The sequence below is a fragment of the Ursus arctos genome, unplaced genomic scaffold (assembly GCF_023065955.2).
Source record: "Ursus arctos isolate Adak ecotype North America unplaced genomic scaffold, UrsArc2.0 scaffold_29, whole genome shotgun sequence".
Lineage (NCBI taxonomy): Eukaryota > Metazoa > Chordata > Mammalia > Carnivora > Ursidae > Ursus > Ursus arctos.
This window is the reverse complement of record NW_026622974.1, coordinates 23,893,371-23,921,046: the sequence shown is the minus strand read 5'-3', so window position 1 is coordinate 23,921,046 and position 27,676 is coordinate 23,893,371. Positions and strand designations below refer to the sequence as shown.

The window sequence follows — 27,676 nt, the reverse complement described above, 5'->3', positions numbered from 1 at the left end:
TATAGAAACAAGTTGGTGTTTCTCGAGTGGAATTTCATATGCACATTAAAACTGTACAAAAATACACATATTTGAAATATCTTTGCATGCTTATTCTAAGACACTCACCCATACTGACTTATTTAACCCTCATAAAAATTTCAGGAAAAGTGGTAGTCTGTTACTTGGTATCACTTTATCTAGTTCACTATAGCAAATTTAAAATTATTCTAATGTGAAGCCTTCAAATTGACTGACTATGCAAATTTTGTACTTAAATATTTTAAAAATGCAGGTTCTTAATATATTCAAGGAGGCAAGATAGTGTTTGTGCTGTAGTGGACTGTCTAGGATCAAATCCCATTCTACCCCTCGATAGCTTAGTGATATTGGATTTATTTATTTATTTATTTATTTATTTATTTATTTATTACTTCTCTGTCCTTCATTTTCTATTGTGTAAAATGGGAATGATACTATCTTATAGGGTTTTATGAGACTACATGTGTTTATACACTTATTTGTACCCTGCACATAGGAAGTACCATGTAAATAGTACTTGTATAGTATGGCAAATAGAGGTTAAAATCTATTTCTTTCACAGTCTACTTTTTAATTTTTAATTTATTTTTATTTAGAGAGAGAAGAGGGAGAGCTTGAGCAGGGGAAGGGACAGAAGGGAAGGAAGAGAGAGAATCTCAAGAGGACTGCCCTGAGTGTGGAGCCTGATGCAGGGCTGGATCTCATGACCCTGAGATCATGACCTGAGCCAAAACCAAGAGCTGGCGTTTAACTGACTGAGCCACCCAGGCGCCCCCACAGTCTACTTTTACAAGAAAGGTATAGGACACCTGGGTGGCTCAGTTGGTTAAGCATCTGCTTTCAGCTGAGGTCATGATCCCAGGGTCCTGGGATCGAGCCTAGCATCAGGCTCCTTGCTCAGCAGGGAGTCTGCTTATCCCTTTCCCTTTGCTCCTCCCCCAACTTGTGTGTTTTCTCTCTCTCTCAAATACATAAATAAAATCTTAAAAAAAAAAAAAGAACTTGACCTTAAAGGTTGAACATTTAACAGTTACTATCTTTCTGGAATTATTATATAGATTTTTAAGGTATCTTTTGAAAAAGTTCTAGCAACTAGAATAGTATCAGGACCTTATCTTATTTGAAATGAGAAGCCAGTGTGTGATCCATGATAGCTCGGCTTACATTCCTTTCAGCCCATACAGGTTCAAAGCATTCAGTACAGGAGAAAATCAACTGTTTGAGTAATACTTCCTGGTTACTAATTAAAAAATGGGAGAATGTAGATTTTGCCTTTCTTTCTATCTCTCTTAAAACAAAAGCAACTTTTCTTAGGGATCGGAGTCACAGAAAAAAAATTAGTTTAGAGAAGCATGCATTTTTCATCTTTTATGCTAGATACTGAAATTCATAGCTGTGAATACCGCTGTCTCTCTGGTTATCGCTCTGAGTATAAAGAACCTGATATACTCTGCACTAAATTGGATGTACCTCTCAATTGTACAACAGAATAAACAGAAGCATAAAATACACAGTGTTTGTTGAAGGTTATCCGTGCTTTAGTGCATAAATAACTTTTGGGGTGTTATTTTGAAGACACTATAGTCCCGGTGAACATTTATGGATTGGAACAAATGTTTTTTTGGTTTTTATTTTTTTAGTTACTCTGCATCCAGTTACAACCCTCCAGGTAAATAGTGAATAATATGTGTGTTTCACAGAATGGAAAGGACAAAAGCAATCAAAACCAATAAGTAAGGAAGATTAAAAGAAAAGGTTAATAATATATGAGATACATTTAAAAATTATAGATGTACACAGAATGATTTAGAGGGGATCCTACACCCCAACAGAGGCAAACCCATTTACACATACTCCTGTGCAAATGGGTATCTCTAATAAAAGTTAAATAATATCTAGAGGGAAACCAGGAGGAGTTGTTTCTCATGGGAAATACAATTACTTAATTTGCTCAGATGAAAATGACTGCTATGCCTAAATCTAATAATAAGGTTTACAAAATTGACTTTAAGAGTATTACTACATTTGGAATTATGCCACCATTTCCTACCTTGTGGATATTTATGGATATTTATGCAAAAAAGCCACAAATATTTATATAAGAAAACAAAAGACTGAAAAATAGTGCATTTTCTACATGTAAATCCCTACAAGAGATGTGATTAAGCCTGATTTGCTTAGTTCAGCTTATGTGCTACTGGGCCAGGAATGGCTAAGCAGAATCAGCCTTGGGACCATTTCACCCATGTCTGGAATAACATTGTACTGGTGACGCAGACCACGTTTCATTCAGCCTCTCGGGAATGAAGGCAATGCATTTTTACCTCAAACACCCATTTGGTAAACACAAATGCATCGGAGGGTATATGTTTTGGGGAGTATTAATGAATAAAGACCTAGAAGTAGCAAGTACAGCACAGGAAGTCCATCCTTTTGTGAAACATACTGAAAAGAAGCAAAGCCTCCCTAGGATACTAGAAATGAAAGATTTACTTAAAAGGAACTCTGCACTAATCATAAGCAAAAAAGAGGGACTTTCTGCTACTAATAACATGGTAGGAGTCCTTATAACACATTTGCCATACAGAAGGAAATCAGCACTAGATGGAAGTTTTAGTAGACTCTGAAAGTGGAGAAAGTTAGGCTCAATCAGAACACAAGCTGTTACCCTCTTAGGCAATTTGACCATATGGTTTCACCAGTTCCTTAAGTTAAATTTTAAAAAGGGTTCACAACTTCGTCACTATCGACACTTTAGACTGGATAATTCTTGTTGTGGGGGACTGTCCTGTGAATCGTAGGTTGGATAGTAGCATTCCTGTCTTCTACCCACTAGATGCCAGTGGTACCCACAGCCCTGTCGTGACAACCAACAATGTCTGCAGAAATTGCCCATGTCCTCTGAGATGCAAAGTCACCCCCAGTTGTGAACCACTGGAAAGAACTTGATGTTGGTATCAAAATTTCACACAACATGTTTTTATGGATGTAGATATTTAAATTACTTGAAAGATTCCCAAATACCAGTTCTCAGAGACAGCACTGGCACTGATGATATTTTTACTGAAATGAGATAAAATAAGGAAAAAAAGGACAACATAGTGACTTTTCAACATAAGAAAATATACTTTATAATTTTTAATTACATTTTTTAAAGTTACCATTATATGTGAAAAGTGTTCTTTCTAAAATGTCTTTATGATGATAATGTGCCATTTTCTTTGGATTTTTTTTTCTAGCAAAGTAAGAATCTGAAAGCCATTTGTTGCTAGCCCATAACATCCCAAGTTAATACAGAGTAACTGTGAGTATATAGCTCCTACTGTGGCTTCATTCATTCTCGAAAAATTCTTTTGCTCTCCTCATAGAGTCCCAAGTTAGTAATACTTGCACTAGGTGGCTGGTTTCAGCTGCGATGCTGGTATTCCAAGTAGTAAAACTCAGGTAGACTGCACTTCTATTTGAAAGTTTTATGGGATGGGGCGCCTGGGTGGCTCAGTGGGGTAAGCGTCGGCCTTTGGCTTAGGTCACGATCCCAGGGTCCTGGGGGTGAGTCCCACAAAGGGCTCCTTGCTCAGCGGGGAGACTGCTTCTCCCCCTGCTTGTGCTCACTCTCTCTCTCTGACAAATAAATAAATCTTTTAAAAAAAAAGTTTTATGTGACTGCGTGTGTGTGTGTGCACGTGCATGTGTGTGCGTGCGTGCAGCGTGCATGCATGTGTGTGTGTGTGTGTGTGTGTGTGAAGTAAGATAAAGGACTGGAAAATAGCTGATAAAGTTAGGGCAGTTTATTCAAGTCAGAAACCAATCAATGGGTAATTCAAGAAAATAACCTACTTTACCTGAATGATCTAAATCCAATTGTATGTAATTATATTTTTAGTTTCCCTTTTTATATGGATTACTACAACTGTTTCATTTAAAATAACTCCTAACTGGGTGGCTCAGTTGGTTAAGCGTTGGCCTTCGGCTCAGGTCATGATCTCAGGGTGCTGGCATGGAGCCCCTCGTTGGCCTCCCTGCTCAGCCGGGAGTCTGCATCTCCCTCTGCCTCTCCCCCTGCATGTGTTCTCTCTCTCAAAAAGATAAATAAATCTTAAAGAAAAATAAAATAAAATAACTCATAAATGTTTAAATTAAAGCTTTTCATCTGTTTCCTAGGGTCTTTTGAGGAAAGACTATAATTTTTTAACTATGGTGAATATATTTGTATATTAAAATAATTTTAGGAAACTTCCAAAGTGCTTGGTATATCCAGATTTTTCCAACATCTGCAGCAGCCTACAGTGTATATATATATATATATATATATATATATATATATATATAAAATCATCATTTTGTAATGAAATGGCTCCAACATGCAGCCTTAAGAAAAGCATGTGGTGATGTAGGAGATGGCTTTGGAACTACTCTCGTTAGTGTAGAGAAAAGTCGCATCTACCGAGGCAAGTTGTCTTAAGCCCACAGACATGATTGGTTAGGTATACATTTAACTATGCAGGAAATGTTTCTCACTTAACAATTTCAGAGCTCACAAAAAATACATTGTGCTTTCAGCAAAAGATTAATTCATCCATGATCTAGTCATTATTTTTAAAAAGTACCTTCTTTAAGTGGAGTCATCTGGCTTAAAGCTGTTCATTTAGTAATATTTTCATTCATTTGGAATGTTTAAATCCATAGATTCATTTGTATCATTTTATTAAGCTGATCGTCGTGCATAGCTTAAACTGAATCCCAGATATTCTAATCTCATAATGTAGTAAGTGGCATCAACATGACCTATCTTTAAAAATTATTAAACATCCCCAAAGATAATATGCAACAGAATGTAACGTTTAACTTTCATTGCCAGTTTTAGCGTTTAAAGTGAAATCGCTTTCTCAGTGTCCTGTTTTACTCTAACACTAAAGGACACCTGGGTCAGCTTCTAGTATTTATATATGGCAGGAATTCAAATAGCTAACTTGCAGAGAGAATGTGATTTCACTTTCTTTCAGACTCAATGCAAATTCCATTTGGACTCCTGAGAGACCTTGAGATTCACTAAACATTTCATTTGAAATGTACTGTGTAGCATGGTTAAAACACAGGAGAGCAAAACCTCTGGGGCCTGAACCGTTCCCTGAGATTAAATGAGGCACTACGGAGGTCAGAAAGATATCACCAATTTCTACAGTGAAGTTAAGATTTAATGTATTCAAGCAGGGTGCACCAATGACTTCTAAAACTGGGTAGTAGCTATGAGAGCAGGATCATGAGTAGAAAAGATCTGAGCTAAGATTTTAATAAAGAAGAAAGTTAAGCACAAACTATAAGCAAAATTATATGGCTTGGGCTTAGGAAAATATCACATTTTAAGTTAAAAAAGCTAAGAGCTTAGGTACTTTTTATTTTTATTTTTTTTTAAAGATTTTATTTATTTATGTGACAGAGAGACAGCCAGCGAGAGAGGGAACACAGCAGGGGGAGTGGGAGAGGAAGAAGCAGGCTCATAGCGGAGGAGCCCGATGTGGGACTCGATCCTGGTACGCCGGGATCACGCCCCAAGCCAAAGGCAGACGCTTTAACGACTAGTGCTACCCAGGCACCCCAAGGGCTTAGGTACTTTTTAAAATAAGGCAGCAGGAGACCTAATATTCAGAGTTTTAAAAAATTATTTATAAGTATTCTAGCGGCATCAAATAGTTAACATAATTGCTAATGGCTTCTCTTTTAAGGAAAATCTGGACGTGCATAATAGATGAATGTAATAAATGGCACGTTTAAGTGATGAGCAAGGGCAGGTAAGAAATCCTCTTTCTTGAACAGAATACAGTTGTTTTCAATTAAAGCAAGCTCTCATAACTTTGAGACTTGGGTTGGCTTTACATCTTGATTCAAGGCATCATTACCTAAAAATGGTAAATTTTAAACTTTTGACTACAACAGATTATAGTGAAAAATTAGGAAACCTAAAATATTCAGTTATGACCTAAAGGGGATTCTGGACTTTGTCATATTAGAGACACTTCACGTGGAGTCTTTAAAATGTTCCAGAAAGAAATGGAAAGCTCTGCTAAAAAATTCAGTATGAGTCACAGAAAAATCTGAGACAGAACAATGAATACAATGCTGATTTTAATTGTCTTTAAGGGTGATCTAGGTGCCCTGATCTTTATATTGGATTATTGTTCATTATTTATATCTGCCCTGTGTGTATGCAATATTAACAAAGAAATAATCAAAACTAGCGTGATATAGAACATGTATAGAGAAAAAAAGCAATATGCAATATACCAGTACAAACAAGCACGTGTCTGTGTGAGTGATACCATCCTATGATATTGAAGCAATAAATTGCAATAGGCATCTCTGTTTGCCTAGTTCTGGGAACCACTTCGTGATTGCTTTGTAAGGCAAATAAATGTCTTTCATATGCCCAGAACTCATGCACTAAAAATTACAAAAAAAAAAAAAAAAAAAATCCCAGAGCACTGAACTTTCTTCCAGACAGACAAAATTATTAAAATATCTAGGGAAACTGAAAAATCTTATTGCCAAACCCAATTTTCTTAGCCTGGACTTTAAAATTATTTACTAACCAGTCTTCCTTGCCTTACTATCCTAATTATCATTATCTTCACTATGTTGGTTGTGCCCTTGAACTAATTGACTCTCCCTCCTCAGTGTATAAGCTGCTGTCAGCCATGCTCTGAGGTCCTGTCTACCTGTCCATGATCCTTCACAAAGTCCTCAACTCTTCTCTGCCGAAAGCCTTCCGTGATCAAATTTTTGCATTCTATTGTTATTTTGAAACAGTTAGGGTTTCCAAAACTGATTCAATAAATCTGCTGCTCTTCTGGGGCGCCTGGGTGGCGCAGTTGTTAGGCGGCTGCCTTCAGCTCAGGGTGTGATCCTGGTGTTCCAGGATCGAGTCCCACATCGGGCTTCTCCACTAAGAGCCTGCTTCTTCCTCTCCCACTCCCCTGCTGTGTTCCCTCTCTCGCTGGCTGTCTCTCTGTCACATAAATAAATAAAATCTTAAAAAAAAAAAATCTGCTGCTCTTCTACTTATTCTTGTCATTTAATCCAGATTCTTCTTGAATATTAGATCAGCCCTGACATAGTAAGTGCCATATGTGAAAAGGAGCCTACAGAAAATCATAAGGTCATTCAAAAACACTGGATTTATTAATTCTGACTTGAACCATTTAGAATGAAGGAATCACGCCCAAGAGGGAGTGAGTTATGAAGTATGCCAGTGCCAAACACAGTCCTAAAGCATAAAGTCCACATTGAAGCCATCTAATAGGTACATAGCTTTGGTTGTCTTCATGTTGCTTAAGTCAGAGACAGCTTGTGATCTGCATTATTAAAAGCCCTCTTAAAAGTGTGCTGATACTTGTATCTTAAAATGTTCTAAATAAGTTTTCCACCTTAGATAGGATTGAACTAGGCATTGGTGGCTTCTCAGCAAATGGGAAGGCATCCAAATATGGCCCTTACGCCATAATATCTGACTAGAGATTTAGAATTTTTATCTTATATAAACCAATCCATTTAAAAAAACTTTAATGTTATGTTCTAGACAGATAGTCAACCATGAATATTTGAATGATACATAAGAGAGGAAGTAGATTTGATGGAATAATGAAAGCGAACATCTGATAACCACAGTTACAAACACAGAATGACATACAGATTTCAGTATCAGCTGAATAATTCAATCTTTCCTGTTCTAGGTGCCAATTTAATTTGTATGTATGTATCCAAATGCTAAATATTAATCAGTCTACTGTTTGTGCTCAATCAGAAAGTATTTGGCTTAATAAATATCACTACCAGCACCTTTGTTAGTAAGCAGTAACCACTAATAAGTGAATAGTTTTGAAAAGAATTACCATTTTTAATCATTTCAACAATTAGTAGGTCAGAGCACGAGGGAATCATCGAAATTTCCTTCCAAAATAGAGGAAGAGTCCACATAGATAGGGTGTTGCATAGACCCTCTGCCTGGCCTACCTGAGAGCCATTCTTGACCCTTCTCCCTCTCTCTGCCCTACATCCATTGGGTCACCAAACTCTGTTGGTTTTAGCTCACAGACACCTCTCCGGTCTGTCTACACCTCTTCATCCCACTTCCACTGTCCACACTCCTCACTGTCTGGCCTAGATTCCTGTAGGAGCCTCTGAAGAGGCCTCCAGCCCACAGTCATGACCCCTCTGGTTCAGTTTCTTTCTCTATTACTATCTACATTTTTAAAAAATGTGTTTCCTTGTGCACATCTCTGGTTTACACAATTTTTGTGGCTCTCCATATCTTTTAAGAAGAAGCCCCAACTCCATAGCAAGGCAAACACAGCTCTTCCCTCTCTGGTCTTGACTACCTTTCATTCCTGGAGGTCCCTATTCCAAGCTTAGACTGCAAGCATTCTCAGCAAGGTAGTTACTTTAACCCCCTCCATACTGTTAAATATGCTACTTATTCTGTTTTGAAAACTTCCTCCCTCTGCTCCCCAACCACCCACCAACATTCCCCTATCCATTTAACAGCCAAATACCTTCAGGAATCAATCCAGGCACCATCTCTTCCAAGGGACCTGCCCTGGATCCCCTAGTCTGACAGGTTCTGCTTTATATGCACTCTTTCACTTATCTACTGCACCCACATGTTCACTTCTCTATTTTCACCACTAATTGTAATTTTTTTTTAAAGATTTTATTTATTTGTCAGAGAGAGAGAGCGTGCGCGTGCGTGCACAAGCAAGGAGAACTGCAGGCAGAGGGAGAAGCAGGGTCCCCGCTAAGCAGGAAGTCTCGGGGCTCAATCCCAGGACCCTGGGATCATGACCCGAGCCAAAGGCAGACGCTCAACCAACTGAGCCACCCAGGCATCCCTAATTGTAACTTCTTGAAGGGTCTGTGTTTATTAATTCATAGGTTCTCAGGTGCCTAGAATAGTGACTCACACACCAAACATATTTCATTCATGTTGGTTGCAAGCATCAGCAACAAATCAAATCTCCAAAGACTTTTTTTGATCATTTATTGTGTGCAAAGACAGATATGAGTTTGGGTTGGGGTTAGAGATGGGTGCAGAGGTAAATAAAATTGAGACTCTATCCCTAAGGAGTTTATAATCTAGTTGGTGAAAAAAGTAAACTCATGAAAAGTTCATTAGGAATATTACTTCAAACAAACAACTCAATAAGCATATAAGATATAGGATTAGCTCTAATGTTTCTTTCTCTTTCCAGAATAAACACTGGAACCAATATAATGGTGCTGGATGTTTCTGAAGTTCATTAAGGCAAGTCATTGATCTTGAAAAAAGATAGAAGAGGACATAAAATTCAAGCCTATAAAAATGGCTGCAGAATTTAAATAGGAGTTCATTTTTAAGGTGCGTGGGACTTGAGGATCTTTGCTAGCAAAGGAGAAAAAGCCTGTGGGCAGGGCAAAAATGAAGAAATAGGAGGAGAGGATATAACTGCTAGAACTTTGAAGTCCTGAGAAAAGCTAAACAAAGAGGAAACCATGGCCCAGGAGATGAGGCCATGCCCACATGCTTAAAGGGAAATCGGCTCCAGACAGAAACTTAATCATATGTAAAAGTTATTTTTTTCACATTTTTCTAATCTTGTCCAAAAATACTCTAAACTTTTAACATGATGATTTTTTAATTCAAAATTAATGGAAGATATAGAAAGCTATTTTTTAACATCCTTTTATGTCTAAAATTAAACCATTATGTTAACTTAATTAAATTTCAGGAAAATTTCCTCTCCCTAATAATAAGAAAACAGGAAATATGTTTATAATACTGTTAAGCTAATTTCCTCTATGATATTAGTTGTGACCAGAGCAAACATTAGGTACTAAATTATCTTTTCCAGACCATTAGGGTACTATGTCTTTTGCCACATAGATAAGTTGCTAATTAACCTCCCATAACTAGTTAGCTCAGTTATAGCCCTTTGCTAATGAAGAGCACAGTCTTAATCTTCAAGTGGTTGAGTAGGCTTTATTTGACTCTGTGGTTACATCTCTGACATTTCCCCTAGAGACTGCAAGTTCCCTATCTTGCTTACTATTTGTATCCTCCAGTATTTGACAAGTGCTCGACACATGGCAGGTGCCCAATGAATAGTTCTCGAATAAATGAATACATGAATGTATAATTTAGTGAATGAGTGAATGGATGAATGGGTGTTATGCCCCATCCACCAAGGTTGCTATTTATTTGATTAGTCTAAGGAAATTCACGAGTACTGGAAGACACGGCCACAGTGTACTTCTAGCCAAAGAATGGTCTGTCCAGGGACATCACCCATCACTTTGGTATGTATAAAACATTACATGACAGTCAAATGTCACTGTGATCAGACTTCCTAACAGGCCCAACAAAGCTTAGGACCCAGAGGTACTGAGGATGTTCATGATTTCGTAATTCATGAACTTACTTGGAGGAGCCATCTAACAAAGGTTTAGAAGTGTGTGTAAAATTAACTTGATAGACTCAATTTGGCTATTTGATCTTGCACCCAGGTAATAGAAGTCTAGAAAATGGAAAGTAGTGAGGGCACCTGAATAGTGGTTCTCAAATTTACTATCTATTAGACCCACTTAGGAAGTTTAATCTGCTACAAAACACAGTTAAGAGACAGCCTTCAGAGGTTGTGACTCAGTAGCTCAGAGGTGGAGCAAAAATATGCATTATTGATAAATTGCCCTATATTAGCGGTTCTAACCCAGGAATAATTTTGCCCTTCCCCATCCTTGGGGACAGTTGCTGATCTCTAGAGACATTTTTGTTTGCCACAGCTAAGGGGGAATGTAGTGCAACTGATATCTCCTGCCAGAGGCCAGTGATGCTGCTAAAGTTGCCAAGGTTGCGAGAAGCTGCCCCTTGGTGGGGAGAGAATGCTCTAGAGAAACATGACTATCTCAGCCTGGACCATACCCATGAGACAGATGTGAGGAGGCGAAGTACATCCAAGAACGATTTAGATTAAATGAGCAGGATTGGAAACTGGTTCTTCACTTAACTATAAATTCCTTCACCAGGAGCACTCTTTCCAATAATGCTGGATAAACGAGGTGTCTGAATCACTAATTTATTTAGCCCAACAATAGAGGCTCAGAAGAGTTCCTGATGTTTCCAGGTATACAGCAAGGGGGAGACTAGCTCAGGAAAAGAAACAATGTAAATATTCACTCATTTGTTCATTCATTCAACAAACATTCCTTTTAATATATAATCATTGACATCTATCAGAAAAAAAAAACTGAAATAGTATACCTTTATAAAGTTAATGATTATGCCTATGTTCAGGTTAAGTCTCAATAAATACCTTGTGTTAATAGTTTTTGACAAGTTTAATTACAGTTTGAAATGATTTCTGTCCTGCTGACATCCTACGACACTATTTAATAAAAAAATACTATTGTCTACTCTCAATAATAGAACAATGTAAATGACTTCACAGAGCATTTTCAATATCAGAAAGCAATCTAATACTTGCTCTGTAGTGCTTCAAAGAATTTCCACTAATTAACCCTTTATCTCCTTAAAATGAAATTATCACTCCCTAGCATTTCAAGACAACTGCAAGGTTCCCTTTCTAAACCTCTAATATCAACACATAAGAATTATTTCTTTCACCAACGGTGGTTGATTTACCCTTTAGTAGAACAAATTAAGAACTTATCAGTAATTATGAAAATAATTTCCTTCTTTTATTGAAATACTTTGCAGCCACTGCAGCTTAGTACATTATTATTCTGGGTGGCGTAGGTGTTTTGAAAGGCAGTGTGAAAATAAGAGCTTGAATTATGAATTCCTCCCATGAACACTGAATCATTTTATATTTTCTGTGGCGAAAAGTAAGTTCTTGAAGAAAAAAAAAGAACAAGAACATTTTAACTTTCAGGAACACATAAGTCTGCTGTATGGTATACATTGCACTAAATGACCTATCAACACTAAAATAGTAATTTATTTTATATATATATATATACACACACACACACAAACTTACCATTTTTGTGCAACATATCCATATAGATAAGGAAATAACCTATACAAATTAACTATAAAATGGAACACTTCTTTCAATTTTCATTCAGTAAATATTTATTAAACACGTACACTGATCCAGAAACTGTGCTCGGTGCTGGAAAAACAGAAATGAATTCATTGCCATCCACCTCTCCTATGTTAGAAGTATGTGTAAGATAGAATATCTGGTTATCTCTCATGGTTCATCTCCCTCTCTGATTTCTCCCTCTTCAGATCTCCCTCCCCTCCCCTATTGTCTTTCTCTGCTTGACTTACTTCACTTAGCATAATCCCCTCAGTTCCATCCATGTCGATGCAAATGGTGGGTATTCATCCTTTCTGATGGTTGAATAATATTCTATTCTATGGACTCCTGGGAAACAGAATAGGGGTTTCAGTGGGGAGGGAGTGGGGGGGGAGGGGTTAGAGGGTGATGGGCATTAAGAGGTGGATGGCAATGAGTTTAGGACAGGGATGTTAAACTTTCTATCCTCTGAATCTCAGCTATCTTGTCCTGAGACTTGAAGTTGACAAAAATTTAAGAATTAAATTAAATTAAAGAAAATAAATGAGATTCCCCTTGTAGGTAGAGGATATGGATATGGTCTAGGCCTCTTCTCTGGCTTCAATTCTAGTCTAGGCTCAAGTTATAAGCTGTAAAGGATCCATATAGGTGCATGATTCCCAAAAGAAGCTGAGTGGTTGTAGACTTTGATAAGTAGTACTTTTGTTGGACTGAATTCTTAAGTGACATGGCACATTATTACAACTATGTTTCTAATAAAATTGCTCAGACTATGTTCCTTGCAGACCAGAACAGTCTTTTTGGGCAGGGAAGGGGTCTTGCTGCATTAATAAAATTTCAGAATCTACTTAGTTGAGTGTATATTTCAAGCACATAGGCATCCACACATAGCCATTCCTAGTTAGCTGTCACTGTGATCCTCGGGATGCTTTCAAAATACACTCTATTGGAAGATTTTCTTCAGTGCTACTCCCATTTCCTTCCTCCTTCTCTCCATCAGCTTATGATGCTGTTGAAAATTCAGGACAACAAAAAATTGCCCAATTCTTGCCAAAGTCCAGTTCTACAAATACCATTAAAAATCAGTCACATAACAATACCAGTACACGCTAAAAGAGCTGCATGTAGGAAGCAAAGAGAATCACTAGACAATCTTTTGTATGTTATGTATTGGCAATACAGTGTTTTAGTTTTATACTGAAGATGTTAATCTTTTTTCGTGCAGATTTCCAACTTCTTTTTTATAGACCATATTTATACATATTTTAAAATGACTTCTCTTGTTTTCAGTCTTCTCAAAATAATATCATCTGCAATGAGAACTCAATTTGACTCCAAATATAATTTGTAAGATATGGTGGTTATAGTTGTTACTTGATTTATACCTCTCAAATATAATTACTTATGTCCATTATACCAAGCTAATAGAATGATTAAAGAGTAGGTTTAATTTTTTAAATCAAAATCATTACTACTACTACATCCATTTTTATCCTATTGCTTTTCCTCAATGGACTCCACAGTTAAACCTATAACATACATATTTATTACTGAACCTTGAAATAATTATCTGCACATTGACCTCAAGTTTACTAATGCTCATTCAAATCTATATTTTAAATAATTTGTAAGAGACTATTATTAAGGGTTTAAAAGATATTCACAAATGCCTGGTGAACTGCTTGGTTAACAGTGTCTAAGGAAAGACAACATTAGCTACCTTTAATTGGTGAATATCTCTAACACCAAAGCTGTAAATAGTTATTAACTATGGTATAAGTGGGCATTTCTAAGGCATTAAAAAAAAAAGAGGAAATAGAAAATTAATATTAAGGAAAACTTCCAGTCTGTTGTTTATAGTATATATATATATAAGCAGGGGGAGTTTTTAGCCTGAGTCACTCAAAGAATTGAAAAAGTATAGTTCTAAAATTATCTAATACATATCCTCAGCAATTCAAACCTGGATCTTTTCTGAAATAGAATCACAGACATTAACAAATTAAGAGAGTTTCAACAAGGGCCTATCCTTACCAGCCAGCTCCAGGTTGCTCCTATTAATACTATACCCATTAATATTTTAACAACATAATTTTAAAAATCCTGTCAAAAAGGTCTCTTGGAATCATCCCAAGGCCCCTAAGAACACTATAAATTGGTGAGAAATGTTGGATGAATTCCCAGTTTTGCTTTTATTGATTTTTAAAACATTTAGTTTAAATAAATACTTTGAAAACTAACCTCAATGCCTTTATGAGGATGAGGGGGAGATGGAGGGTACATGGGGCAAGGTGCCGATCATGTGTAAATCCCCACGAGAGCTTTCTATGGCACATAAGAGACACTTGGTCAGCAGCTTTTGGCTTCTGTCCAGGTTACTTTTTTTTTTCCCTTTTCATACTAATAATCCTTCTCAAGGTACTTGACACCTTAAAAAATTACTTTTCCACCAAATTTTCAATGAGAATAAGTTAAAGACTGTCAGATATTCAGGATAATACTACTGGCACATCACAGAATCTTAAGATACCATCGACTATAGGAAGCACCACTATTTAATGTGTTTAAATGGAAAAAGTTGTTGCTAATTAATGTATGATGATGCTTTGCTGTCACAAAGAATTATTATTTATATATATTAAAATCTCCTTTTAATGCAAAAGAAATTATTTTTTCCAGATACACAAGGCCATTATTCAGGCAAGGGAATATGAATAGCTATCCTTCCACTAATAAGGGTTGGGTGACTCAGTCGGTTAAGGGTCTGACTCTTGATTTTGGCTCAGCTCACGATCTTGGGGTCCTGGGATTGAGCCCTATGTTGGGCTCTCTGGTCAGCCTGGAGTTTGCTTGAGGAACCTCTCTCTCACTTTCCCTCTGTCCCTCTCCCCCACATATGCACACACACACACACTCTCTCTCAAATAAATCTTTAAAAAAGAAAAAAATAATCTCCCACTAATCAACTGATCAACCAGAAACCCATCCATGCTCCAAAGCATTTATTGATGTTTGTTATTTTTACTTTTCTGAAGATTTATTTATTGGGTTGGGGAGCAGAGAGAGAAGTTGAGAGAGAGAATCTCTAGAAGACTACCTGCTAAGCATGGAGACCAAGTCAGAGCTCCATCTCTCCACTCTGAGACCATAATGTGAGCCAAAATCAAAAGTTGGTCACTTAACCGACTGAGCCACACAGGCACCCCATTGATGTTTTTAAAAACATCTGCGATGTTTTAGTCACTGGGCCAAGTTTATTGGAGCAGTTTTATCTGTCCATCTTTATGATCATCACATGCAATAGGCAATATTATGCTCATTTTTGACTTTTAAGAAATCTAGATTTTAAAGTGATTAGATATATTGTTATTACATTTTTTCTGTATTACTGATTAAAAAGTTGAAGGTAATTTTCAGTTTCATATCCTCAAATAAGTAGACAACCTTGCTGACAAATTGAAAGCTCTTACTTCTTATAGTATTTTCATCGAACTATGAAGAATAATATTGTACAATATTACTTCTACAAAATCTGTGGACTTTCCAGATTATTATTTATCTGGAAAATAATTATCTATAGAAAATTATAAACATAAATATCACTGGTAAAATTTTGGATTAGAAATATCTATGAATAAGGCCAACGAGCTTTCATTTCTAAATTTTAAGAGCATGTAGAAAATTACTATTAAAGAATAGACTGCCCCTTTAGGTTTTTTTTTTTTTAATAAACAGACATGGTTTTTTGATTTAAAAAAACCTTTCCTTTTATGTAATATGAACATCTTTAGGCTAGAATTTTTAGCTGTTTCAGTTTCAGAAAATATTTAACTTTCATAGTTCATGTCTAGCATTTCTCTAGGCATTATACAATCTAATTGGATAGTCAGGCAAATGACTACTGTGGGGCCAGAGGAACAGACATTTAGACCACAGACAAAATATAGATGAATATGGATGGCCAAACACTTAAGGAAAGCTAACTGGAATGGGAAGAGAACTCTACCACCAAATGCAACAGCTATTTAGGTAGCATAGGAAAGTACTTGATCAAAAATGAAAAAAACAGAGATGGATACCGAAGTGACACCTTGCACATTTTGGGCACTTGTTAAGTAAATATTTAATAAATGAATGGCGGCATCTTGGGATAAGTCAATCAGTGGAGTACAAATAAATCAATTGAATTGAATGGCATTCTCTTTCTTCTATCTTGATCATCTGGTCCCCCCATGAAATTTTTACTTTTTAACACACTATATAATTTATTTCTCTATTATATTTATGTTCTTATGACACTCCCTGCAGTCCTCCTCCATCTAAGCTCCATAAGTCAGGTATTTTTGTCTGTTCACTAATATATGTGCCAGATACCTTAAATAGAAGAACAAATAATAGGTTCTCGAGAAATATTTGTTATGTGAATTAATGAATTTATAGAGTTCTAACTATTTGCAAATTTCATTGGTAAGCACAGCACAATTTACAAAGATAAATGTGACACAATTCCAGTTACCAAGGTATTTAAGTCTAGAAAGGAATATCAAATTACTATAACATAAGGCAGAAAATATAAGGGCTATCAAAGTTATAGACATAAAATACTGTATGGCAATGGTTCTTAACAGTATGCTATGGGATATGGTGAGCTGTTCAGGAATTATAGGTATGAGAAGATGTTGATTTAGATTTCCTATTTTTAGCAATAAGTTCCCCCCCCCCCCCAGGTTAGTCCTCCCATTTGAATACTGCTAGAATTGCTGAAGTATATGGTCTATCCAGGTAACCTCTAGACTGAATTTAGTTTAAGGGATCTGGGATAGTAGTATCACCAAGTGGTCAGAGAGGCAAATATAGATTGTCTTTGGAAGAACACACCTTTATCCTAGGCATCAAAGAATCCTCACAAATAATATTTTAAGAACAACAAGTATGACATAACCTAGTGCACTAGGATACAAGGTACTATGAGTGAGAATTAAGTGAAACAAAAAAAAGCAAAAACAGACCCACAGAAATTTCAAATATAGGAATTATCAACCATAGATTATAAAACAATTGTGCTTACTAAGTTAAAATTAAAAAAAAAAACAAAAGCTTGAAAATACCTGTATAAACTAGGAAATTCCAAAAAGTAATCTAATAAGTTTAAAAAATATATATCAAAAGAAACTCTAGAAATGAAAAAAATGACAACTTAAAATCAAAACTTTACAAATAATTAAATAACATATTAGAAAAAAATGAAGAGAGAAATAGTGAACTGAAGGTTAAAAAATAATTTCCAAAATGTATAACTGAGAGGAAACAAAAAAGAGCAGAAAATCTGGAAGAGAGTTTATGATACCAGGAGAATATGAAACAATGTTCTTTAGAGTTCCAGATGAAGATGAGACAGATTATAGGTGAGTCTATATTTAGAAAAATAATGATTGAGAATTTTTCATAGCTAATAGAGATATTGATCCTCTCTACCCTTGGGACAACCTATCTTGTTTCTGCCTGTGAACACTTTCATTCATTTACCCCAATGTGCTTTAAAATTATTTTCTATGTATGCCAAGACATGGAAAATGCTGAAAAATGTTGTTTTTGGTAGGTGATATCAATTTTTTTCGGTTAAGAACCAGATAGTAAATATTGTAAAATTTGTGGGACATATGGTTTCTGTTGCAATGACTCAACACAGTGGTTGTAGGACAAAAGCAGCCACAAACAATATGTAAACAAATAGTTGTTACTGTGTGCCAATAAAACTTTATTTACAAAAACAGATATCAGTCTGCATTTGTCCCACAGTCTGTAGGTTATAGTTTCCTAACTCCTACTTTAGAGATCAAGGCATGGATTACAGTAAAAAACATGTGGTGCCATTTTACTCCTGATATCAGCTCTCAGAATACATTGTTGAAGGCATAATGCGATGTTTCTTGAGCTTTATTGCTCACACTAATGGACATAATGAGTTGGTAATAATATTAGAGGTATGTACATGAACTGTATCAGTTAAAAAGGGATAATTTATACGCTAACAAAGCCAAAAATATACCCTCAGGGAACTAAATACAATACTATAAAATCTATGATGAAATTCAAAACATTCTAAAGAAAATTTAAAACATTTTATTTTATTATTTTTTAAAGATTTATTTATTTAAGAGAGAGAGAGACAGAGAGACAGAGCATGCAGAGGAGGGAATAACAGAGGGAGAAGGAGAGAGAGAATTTCAATCAGACTCCCAGCTGAGAATGGAGTCTGACACAGGGCTCGATCCCAGGACCCTGAGCCCAAACCAAGAGTCAGATGCTCAACCGACTGAGCCATCTAGATGCCCCAAGAAAATTTAAAACATTTTAAAGGTAGAAAAAGAAAATTTTTCCTGGAGAAAGTTAAAGTGAGGTCATTTTGAATTATAATGGATTTATGAGGAAACACATAATTGTGGATATCAGAAAACTTCAAAAAGTAAAGTACAGTCTAAGACAGAAAAACAAAAGTAAGGAAAGCTCCATTTAGTTTCCTACCAATGAATCTTTATTGTCTTGCTATTTTCTCAAATTATTATGGTTTTTCTATTGATTTTGTAGTACTTTTAAAAAAGCACGGTTGTTGGGGAGCCTGGGTGGCACAGCGGTTAAGCGTCTGCCTTCGGCTCAGGGCGTGATCCCAGCGTTCTGGGATTGGGCCCCACATCAGGCTCCTCCGCTGTGAGCCTGCTTCTTCCTCTCCCACTCCCCCTGCTTGTGTTCCCTCTCTCGCTGGCTGTCTCTATCTCTGTCGAATAACTAAATAAAAATCTAAAAAAAAAAAAAAAGCATGGTTGTTTTGCAAACAAAAGCAATATTTTATCAATGATAAATCTGAAAACAACTGTTATGAATCTGGGTGTGATTATTTTTGACCATGATACAATATTTAAATTATTGGGATTAGGTCAATTTTAATTTACAAGGACTAGTATTTTGATAATGTAAGAGGCTAACATTCTCATTTCTGTTAGTGTGAGTATAATGAAAGGGAATAAAGCATAATAACATAGTTTTATATTATTTGAGAATTGATCACTGAATGGGTAATAGGAAATTCCATGGAATCCAGGCATCTTAATTGCTTCTGCAGTTGGATCCATATAGGTTCTGAATATACCAACTGAGGCAAAATTATATTAAATGTCAGTCAGAAATAGTTATTTATTTCATACTACTCTCACTACAGAAGGGCAAACATGACCTTAGAGACTATCCAGTAAAAATGAACATGTTGACACCTAGGATGTATCTCAGAAGTTGCACATAATGTTAATTTGGAAGACTGAACAACCATATGTTTGTAATATAATCAAGTAATTTATTTCCAAAGTACAGACTACCATGATATATTCCATTACAGTTTAATGTATTTTAAAGATTTATTTTATTTTATTTTATTTATTTGAGAGAGAAAGTGTGTGCATGCACAGGTGGGGGGAGGGGCAGAGGGAGAAGATCTCAAGCAGACTCTACCCTGAGTGAGGAGCCCCACACTGGGCTCAATCTTATGACCCTGAGATCGTGACCTGAGCCTAGATCAAGAGTCCAACACTTAACCCACTAAGCCACTCAGGCATCCCTAACATATTTTAAACAGAGCAATCTATGCAATAAAAGTAATAACACTTCTTGAAGTTAAATAGTTTTAAAATCCTATGTCTGGTTAATTAAATCACTAACAAATTCTAGAAATAGTGATCTACTGGAATCATGGCTATATGTATGCTGAATACTTTGAATACAGACTTCCTTTTTTCACTGTTGTTCAAGAGAAGATTTCAGTTAGTTAACTGCAGGTCTGTAAAGGATGCTTCCATATGTCCTCTAAAACAACAGGACCATCATATTACTGTTTTGCATAGCTGTTCTTTGTCTACTTTCTTCTTAACTATTGTATAAATAAAGATCTCCAACAAGATCTTTCTGCTCCTTTATAATAATCAGAAAGATATTAAGTGCTGTCCATATCAGTTTGTTGATATGCATAGGTGTATAAGGCCCATAAGTGCACAGGGCCTTATGAAAGAGCTTTATCATTTGGTTACCACTTGGAGGGGAAAGGTTGGTTACCCAATGATAGTAATGCTTTGTATAATTGTGTTGAACTTCTGAAAGCCAACAGATCTTTCTTTAAGTGTATGTCCCTGAAGTTATGACATCATGTCTCCATAATGGCATGAGTGTGTCAGTCACCTGAAGAGCAAAGAAAATGATGATGACCCCTCTAGAGTGATGGCATGAGGCCAGAGTATTCATTTTATATTTTTAGGAATCATATTGTCAGGTAAATGGAATGGTGACTTCCAATATAAATGACAAAAGAGGGGGAAAACTCCTGGGGATGAAGAAACAAGGATAATAGAAGCAAAGGAGAGGAATCACTTCAATTCAATTACTTAACTTTGAGATAAAATAAGCCAGTATCAGTCTCAATCAAAAGGTGACTATTGCTACTCCCAACTGCAATAAATCAATTCGAAATGTAGAAAAATGGAAAGCCCATTAAAAGTTTTTGTTTTCAACCACAAGGGAGGCACAGAAGTTATAAATGGACTGATAAAACTGTTTAGCAAATGTTACAAAATTACAATTGAAATTCACAAGATTGACACTCTGAAACATTTTCTGTAAACAAACATGATCCTTCACAGACCTGATAGCATCAGATGGTGCTACTCAGACCCATGGAGAAAGACCACAGGTTAATTAAAAGACCACAGGTTAATTATGGGTTTTCCAGGAAATGTAGTCATCACACATGATCTAATACTCAAAATCTAAATTTAGAGTATCCCAAAGAATGTGCAAATTATTACCCTCATGATAACTTTGTAAACTATATTAAAAGAAAACATTTAAAAAGAAACACTTCTCCTAATGAAAGAAACTTATTTCTGAAGTGAGAAAGTACTTTCAATTTATTGCATGGGTCACCCATAATGAAACATTTTCTGCATCCTGTCAATTAGTTAGCCAAAGCAAGATAAAAATATGCTTTGAAATTGTCTGAAACTATTGTACCCAATCAGATTAAAATAAAAATGTCTTTGCTCGGGATTATCAGGGTAATAGATTATCATTAGAAATAAAATTGACCATTTATAATGGACCTCAGTATTCCACCAAGCTGAAGCATTCTCCCTTTAAACTTCCAAAGTTAGGTCTAATTGATGCTGAACTAGTAAGATGAAACATAAATGGAAGTAATTCTTAAAGAGAAACAGTACCTGAGAAATTTGCAAATATTTATTCTTGTGCAAAACTAGCCAGTTGAAGTACTTGTTGAATATATACTGTGTGTAGATGTCCTAGGCATTAAGAGTGCAGTGATGAATAAGAAAGAAAAAGTATCTCTCCCATGGCACTTACTTCCTAGTGGGGGAGATAGACAATAAGCAAACAAATTAAATAAGAAAGTAGGAATGCATGCTGTGAAGAATATAAAATAGGGTGATATAAAGAGAATAAGAGAGTAACACTTTCAACTGGATGGTCAGAGACAACCTCAAGAAGGGATATACAAGGAGGTACACAGAAGCACAATTCATTTCATTAAATAAATTGAAAATCACTTCAATGCCATCGATATTAGGAATACTAGATCAGTTATGATATATCTGTATAATGTAGTACATACAAGAAAGTGTAACATATGTAGTGCAGTTTTAAAATTTCCACAATATATTGTAGAATTACAAATTAAGGATGCCAGTGTTACAGACTGTATGATATTATTTATGTAAAAATAGTATTAATTGTGATGGCTGCATACATATGTCAATGCATGAGTGGATACCTGAAATTTTACATAACAAAATGTAAATAGAAGTGACCTTGGGGAGATGAGTGGATGTAGACACCCAAGCTGGTGATGAGTAGTGGGGACTTTTGCCTTAACAGTTATGTTTTAAAGTTTTATAAATAAAAGACACTCAGGTATTAATTTTATAATTAAAACTAATTATAAAATTAAAAGTAAGGTAATTCGATGTTGCTAGAGTGTAGAGGGATAAGGGGTGGACAAAATGAGTGAAGGGGGTCAAAAGGTAGAAACCTCCGGTTATACAATAAACAGGTCATGGGGATATAATTTACAGCATGGTGACTATAGTTAATACTGTGTTGTATATTTGAATGTTGCTAAGAGAGTGAATCATTAAAGTTCTCATCACAAGAAAAAAAACTGTAACTATGTGTGGTGATGGATGTCAACTAGACTTATTGTGATCATTTTGCAATACATACAAATATCAAATCTTGTGTTGCACACCTGAGACAAATACAATGTTATATATCAATTATATCTCAATGAAAAAGGTAAGACAATCTGATAATATAAACCAAAATTACTAGACAACTTCTAATTTCAACTTTTTTACTGCAATCTTGAAAACATCATTTAAGTGAACTCTTTTCTATATAAAAATTAGTAGCCATGTCTCTTCACTACTTACTATACTCAAAGTTGAAATCACTGCATTGGTAAAGCTATTATGTCTCTATATGAACATGATCAAAATAAAACAGATGTGAAGAAAATAAGTAAAGTTCTCTTAACATTCATTGTTTAAAACTCATCTAGAAAAACAACTTAATGATAAAACACTCTGGTAAAGAGTGTGATGGGACAGAAGTTTTGTCAGTTTTGATTACTTTTCAGGTACATCAAGGAAACACGAACAACACTGATCTCTTCAGATAATCTTCTTTGAAAGGCAGCTAACCACACCTCTGACTGAATAGTTTTTTTCAAGGACAACTTAGAAGTTGATTTTGTAAAGCTAAGACATGGGGGTTTTGTCTGTTTTGTCATGGATAAGAGTGACATTTTAGCAGATGTTGGAGAAAGCGTGTGATTGATTCCCAAGATCAGTGCTAACCTCAAACACTAATATCTTTCTAAATTAAACTTAAAACCTTAGATGTTTTGTGAAAGGAAACCAAGAGAGTCACACAATAGGGGAATGCTGTTTCTTTTCATAGTATTCCTTTAACAGTCCTAAAGGTCTTTAGGAATAACTAACACTTCCCCTGTTTGGATTAACATTGAAGCACATCCTACCACTAAAAAGATAATAAAACTAAATCCAAGTTGGTTATTATTCACGAAGTTTTGCAAGTAACTATAATCAGGAGTTTAAGATGGCATATTTTTCTTAAGTAAAAAATATTCAATTAGATTTTTGTAGCATTTCATTCTTCCCTTGGCTATACAACACACTAAACAGTGCCTTACAATATACTACTAGAGTCTTCTCTGGCTATTGGTAGAGAGCAAAGCTTGCAAAAACTTTACTACCACGGATTCCTATATTGTGTTTCAAAAAGAAAAAATAATGACATCAGTGAGGACATCCAGCTCATGCTATCACCAGGGCAAGGTGGGATTCTCCTTATGGCACTAAAATTCCCTGGAGAAGAGGATCCCTAGAATATCAGAATCCATAGCAGATAATATGCCCAATATCATTGATTCATCATCCACAAAAATACTGTAATGGAAACTGTATCAGTACCCTAGAAATAACCACATTGCCAGTAGGTTTCTTCTTTACCTAGAATTCTAATTATGTCCTTCTTCTAGACTCCTCAGTACCGTTACTGGTGGGATGGAAGTAACATAATAAAACTTCAGCTGTAGATCAGATTTAGGGTGAAGAACAATGGAGAAAATCTTAGAATACCTAGAACTCAACAACCTGGTACCCTATCTGACAGCATCCACATGGCGGTTTTAGCCTTTGGGATTGACTGATATTTATCTCCCCTCCATGCAAAACAAAACAAAACAAAACAAAACAAAGAAAGATTGTATAATCTGGAAATAAATGTACATAAGTATTTAAAGTATAAGAGTCTAATTAACATTTAATCAGGATTTTTGTTTTCTGTGAGACCTTCCTTAAAATCTCATAGAATTACCAATGAGACTAAGATGATTTTGATGAGATATATTGCAATTACTTGTACAAAGGAATGCATCGAAGAATTATTAATCTTTATTTATTGCAATCGTTTTCTTTTGTCTTCATGAATTCATAAAATATATGAATAAGAAAATTAAATGTCACTCAATGCTTTTATAACAAAACAATTTGGAAGGGCCATATAAATATCGCACTACTCTGATAATAGATTCAAGGTCATGCAAGTAATGTATTGGCTAAATGACCACAGAGATTGCTATTTTATTCTGCAATGTGAAGCTGAATGACTAGGGCAAAATGTTGAAATAGCATTTGAGCTTCTATGATTTTAAAATATTAGACCTTTTAAAAAATCTTCATGGAATTTGCATTGCAATGTGCCTTACATATTAGGTAATGCAATCCTATCTTGGGATATAATCTGATAGCATCATCACACACAAACACATTCATCATCCTGTCCTGCAGATTCAAAAAGGAGAATGTTTTCTGAGTGTAACTCACAGCCCACTAACTTATCATATTCCTGTTGACTAGCAGGCAGCTGAAATAACTTAATGTGCTTTGAATATTTAACCCAAAGTAATATAAGAAAACATCTGTCACTTACGGTTTTGAGTCATCCCATAACACACAATAGGGATTCAAAGTACCCTAAAAATAAGTAGAGAAAAAAGAAATGTTTCTTGAATACATACAACAAAAATGGAAGGTTTCTGTAAAATGCAAACAGAATGGCAGATTCCTTATCTTGCAGTATGATACTTAAAAATTTCATCTCTATTTTTTTTTTTGCATGAAAAATTTGTATGTCCTTTCTCAGACTTGGTGATGCATTTTATGAAATTCTAGTCATGAAAACAATACATTTATTACAAACATCATAACCTATATTTAGTTTTTTTTGAAAATTAAGCTCTCATATAGCACAAGGTCCATATTTTGATGATTTAGAAATTACCTAATTTCTAATAGCTTTCGTTTTTTTTACCAGTAAAATATTAATTGCTGGATTATTTCTTTTCAGAAGACCGAAGTACCTACAAAATTTAATTCACAGGGAAACATTCAGGATTATGCACAGGTACAAACACCACCATTGCTACCCTCATTAGCCTGTAGTTGGTCCCTTTCCTAGGGCAAGAGATGGTTGCATTAACTGTCCATTTCCAGAGAGTGTGTTGGCTTGCAATAGCTGCTTCTTCTTCTTCTTCTTCTTCTTCTTCTTCTTTTTTTTTCTAAAAATGGGTTTATTATGTATGGCTGTATTTTTTAAAAAGGGACATTTTATTCAATAATGACGATGAATGAAATAATAATCAATGCACCTCACAGCATTCTCTGAGTTAGTTTTCCCTTAAAGTATGAAGAATATAAGTGTCATTAAAAGGGATTTTAAGTATAAATTTGTACCTGATATGCAAACTCCTCTGCCCCGTCATGCTGCCTCCCCCTAGCAAGTCATTCATGGCTGCCCTCTTGGGAGGTATTTCACAATTAGCATGAACTAAACCAGAACCACTGTTTAATAATCCTTTGTGTATCTCCTTAATTATAACAATTATACCTATTGAGTGAAGATGGAGATGGAAGCATAAAATGGGATGTTCTTTTGAAGTTGGAAAGAAATACAAAGTTTAATCATTTCTTTCCTATAAGCCTAATCTAAAGTATAAAAACGTTGAAGTCCTTGTAGAGCTATTGTTATCTTTTAAAGACCATCCCATTCTTTTGAAATCAATTGAGAGAAAATGCAGGTGTGGCTACCATCTAGACCACAGCAAAGTGTTTGTTTTTTTTTAAATAGTGTTACATCATGGCTTGTAATATCTTCTTAATCAACAGATTATTTTTGTATAGAATCATGTCTAATGAAACTATGTTAAAAAAAAAGTGCCAAATTTTTATTCAGTTCAATAATTATATGTATGAGCAGCCACCCTGACCCTCAGGATGACACCATGAAGTTTCCATTATCATGGGACATGATCTCTGTTTTAAAGAGTACTAATCGTCTGGGTGTTTTCTTTCTGTCTATCTGTTACATTCATTGGGCCTTATTTTGCCCTTTTGAAACTAGCCTAATAATTCTTCCTTTACATGGTATCTTTAGGTATCTACACATGCTATTCTACCTGAAGAGTCCTCTTCTTTACGAAACATACTCTGTTGGTTTCAAGTTCTCTCATTCTCTACATCAGTCATTTCCTGGAGCACCACTTTTCAGGTGTGTTGAAGGAAACCATCCATATGTGTCCTACCTGTGCAGAACGAAGTGGTGCCATTGCCCCTCCCCTGTAGGTGCCATATTCCTAACAATGCAAGCTAAGACTGCATCAGATCTTTTGGGAGTCTCTTTCTCAGCTTTGTTACTCATACACTGAAGTCTCCTAGGAGAGACTTTTTAAATCCTGATTTTGACATCCCACACATTCACCATCGATTCAAAATTTTTTTAAACACTACAGGATTAAGAAACAAACATGGTATCTATGTCCTCATCCAACTAAGTCATTAATAAAAATGATGACTAGGCCAAGGCAGATAAAAGTTACAATCCCGAAACAGGCTACTGGCTCTGTTCCATAGGTGGACATGCTCCCTCTGTGACAGCCACCCAGCCACCACCCCTCAGTCTTGTCTTAGTAGATAATCACTGAGGTATATCTGGCAAAATGACCTCTTTTAAAAGTCTAGGAAGGTTCTTTGTGAAATGTTGCCTTTCTAAGTGCTGTTTGCTGGATCTGTTCTAGAATTTCACTAGAAATAAACATTAAAAAATCCACCCAAATTTTATTTTTCATTTTAATTAGGACATTCGACTAACTCCAATATTTTAACACCATTACCAAAAATCCCTCAAAGACCACCTATCTTTCTTCTTGTCAAATGCTCATACTTATAACTATGCTCTTAGAGCATAAAAACGCTCCTTCCCTGAAAAAAGGTTATAGTCTTAAGGAAGTTGATGAGGAACACACAAATGGATTATTTATATAACAACAAAGAGACATGTTTTTATAAGTGTCCCTAGTCATAACATACTGCCCATGAGGGGCATCATGGCTTGTGTTAGATCAAGTTTCGTGAAGTAAGTGGGTCTTAATGTGGTTCTACATGAGGCATAGATCTGAGGAGGGTCACAGAAGCGAATGGTCCTTCAAATTGTTTTCTTTTCCTTTTTTTTTTTTTTTTCAAATAGTTTTCTTCCTCTGTCCCATGAGATCCTATCTGGTTTTAGCTGAAATTTTCAATTCAATCTGTGACTTTTCAAGAAATCCTTAGCATAGCTATAACATTGCATCATAAAGCTATACTATATTTTATCAGATTTGTTCAAAAGACCTCAGAACACTTTATAGAAAATACATTATCCTTGAAATATCACAGTGAGGGGTATGGCAGTATATATTTCATGAATATAGAAATTAATTATGGGTAAAGAACCTGAGATAATAGTTCTTCTGAATCTAGTTTACTTCTTTTTGTAATGTATGAGCTAAAGTTAAGTTTCTATATAAACCAATATAGGATACTGAGTATAGGATTAATATTTCGTATTTAGAGTTCATAACAGGTTACAACAAAAAATAATATTATAAAAGAGATATAATATGACCTTAATTT

The 27,676-nt window shown here is 35.4% G+C and overlaps 1 protein-coding gene across 3 annotated transcripts in view; it reads right to left on the bottom strand.

Annotated features, from left to right (window-relative positions):
- The window catches only part of ADGRB3 (adhesion G protein-coupled receptor B3), a 695,949-nt gene that overhangs the window by 258,302 nt on the left and 409,971 nt on the right, over positions 1–27,676 (bottom strand). For all 3 annotated transcript variants that reach the window (XM_026507135.4, XM_048219740.2, XM_057303989.1), the window contains one exon: positions 24,660–24,703. In XM_026507135.4, the coding sequence (XP_026362920.3) occupies positions 24,660–24,703 (44 nt within the window). The remainder of the gene's footprint in view (positions 1–24,659; positions 24,704–27,676) is intronic.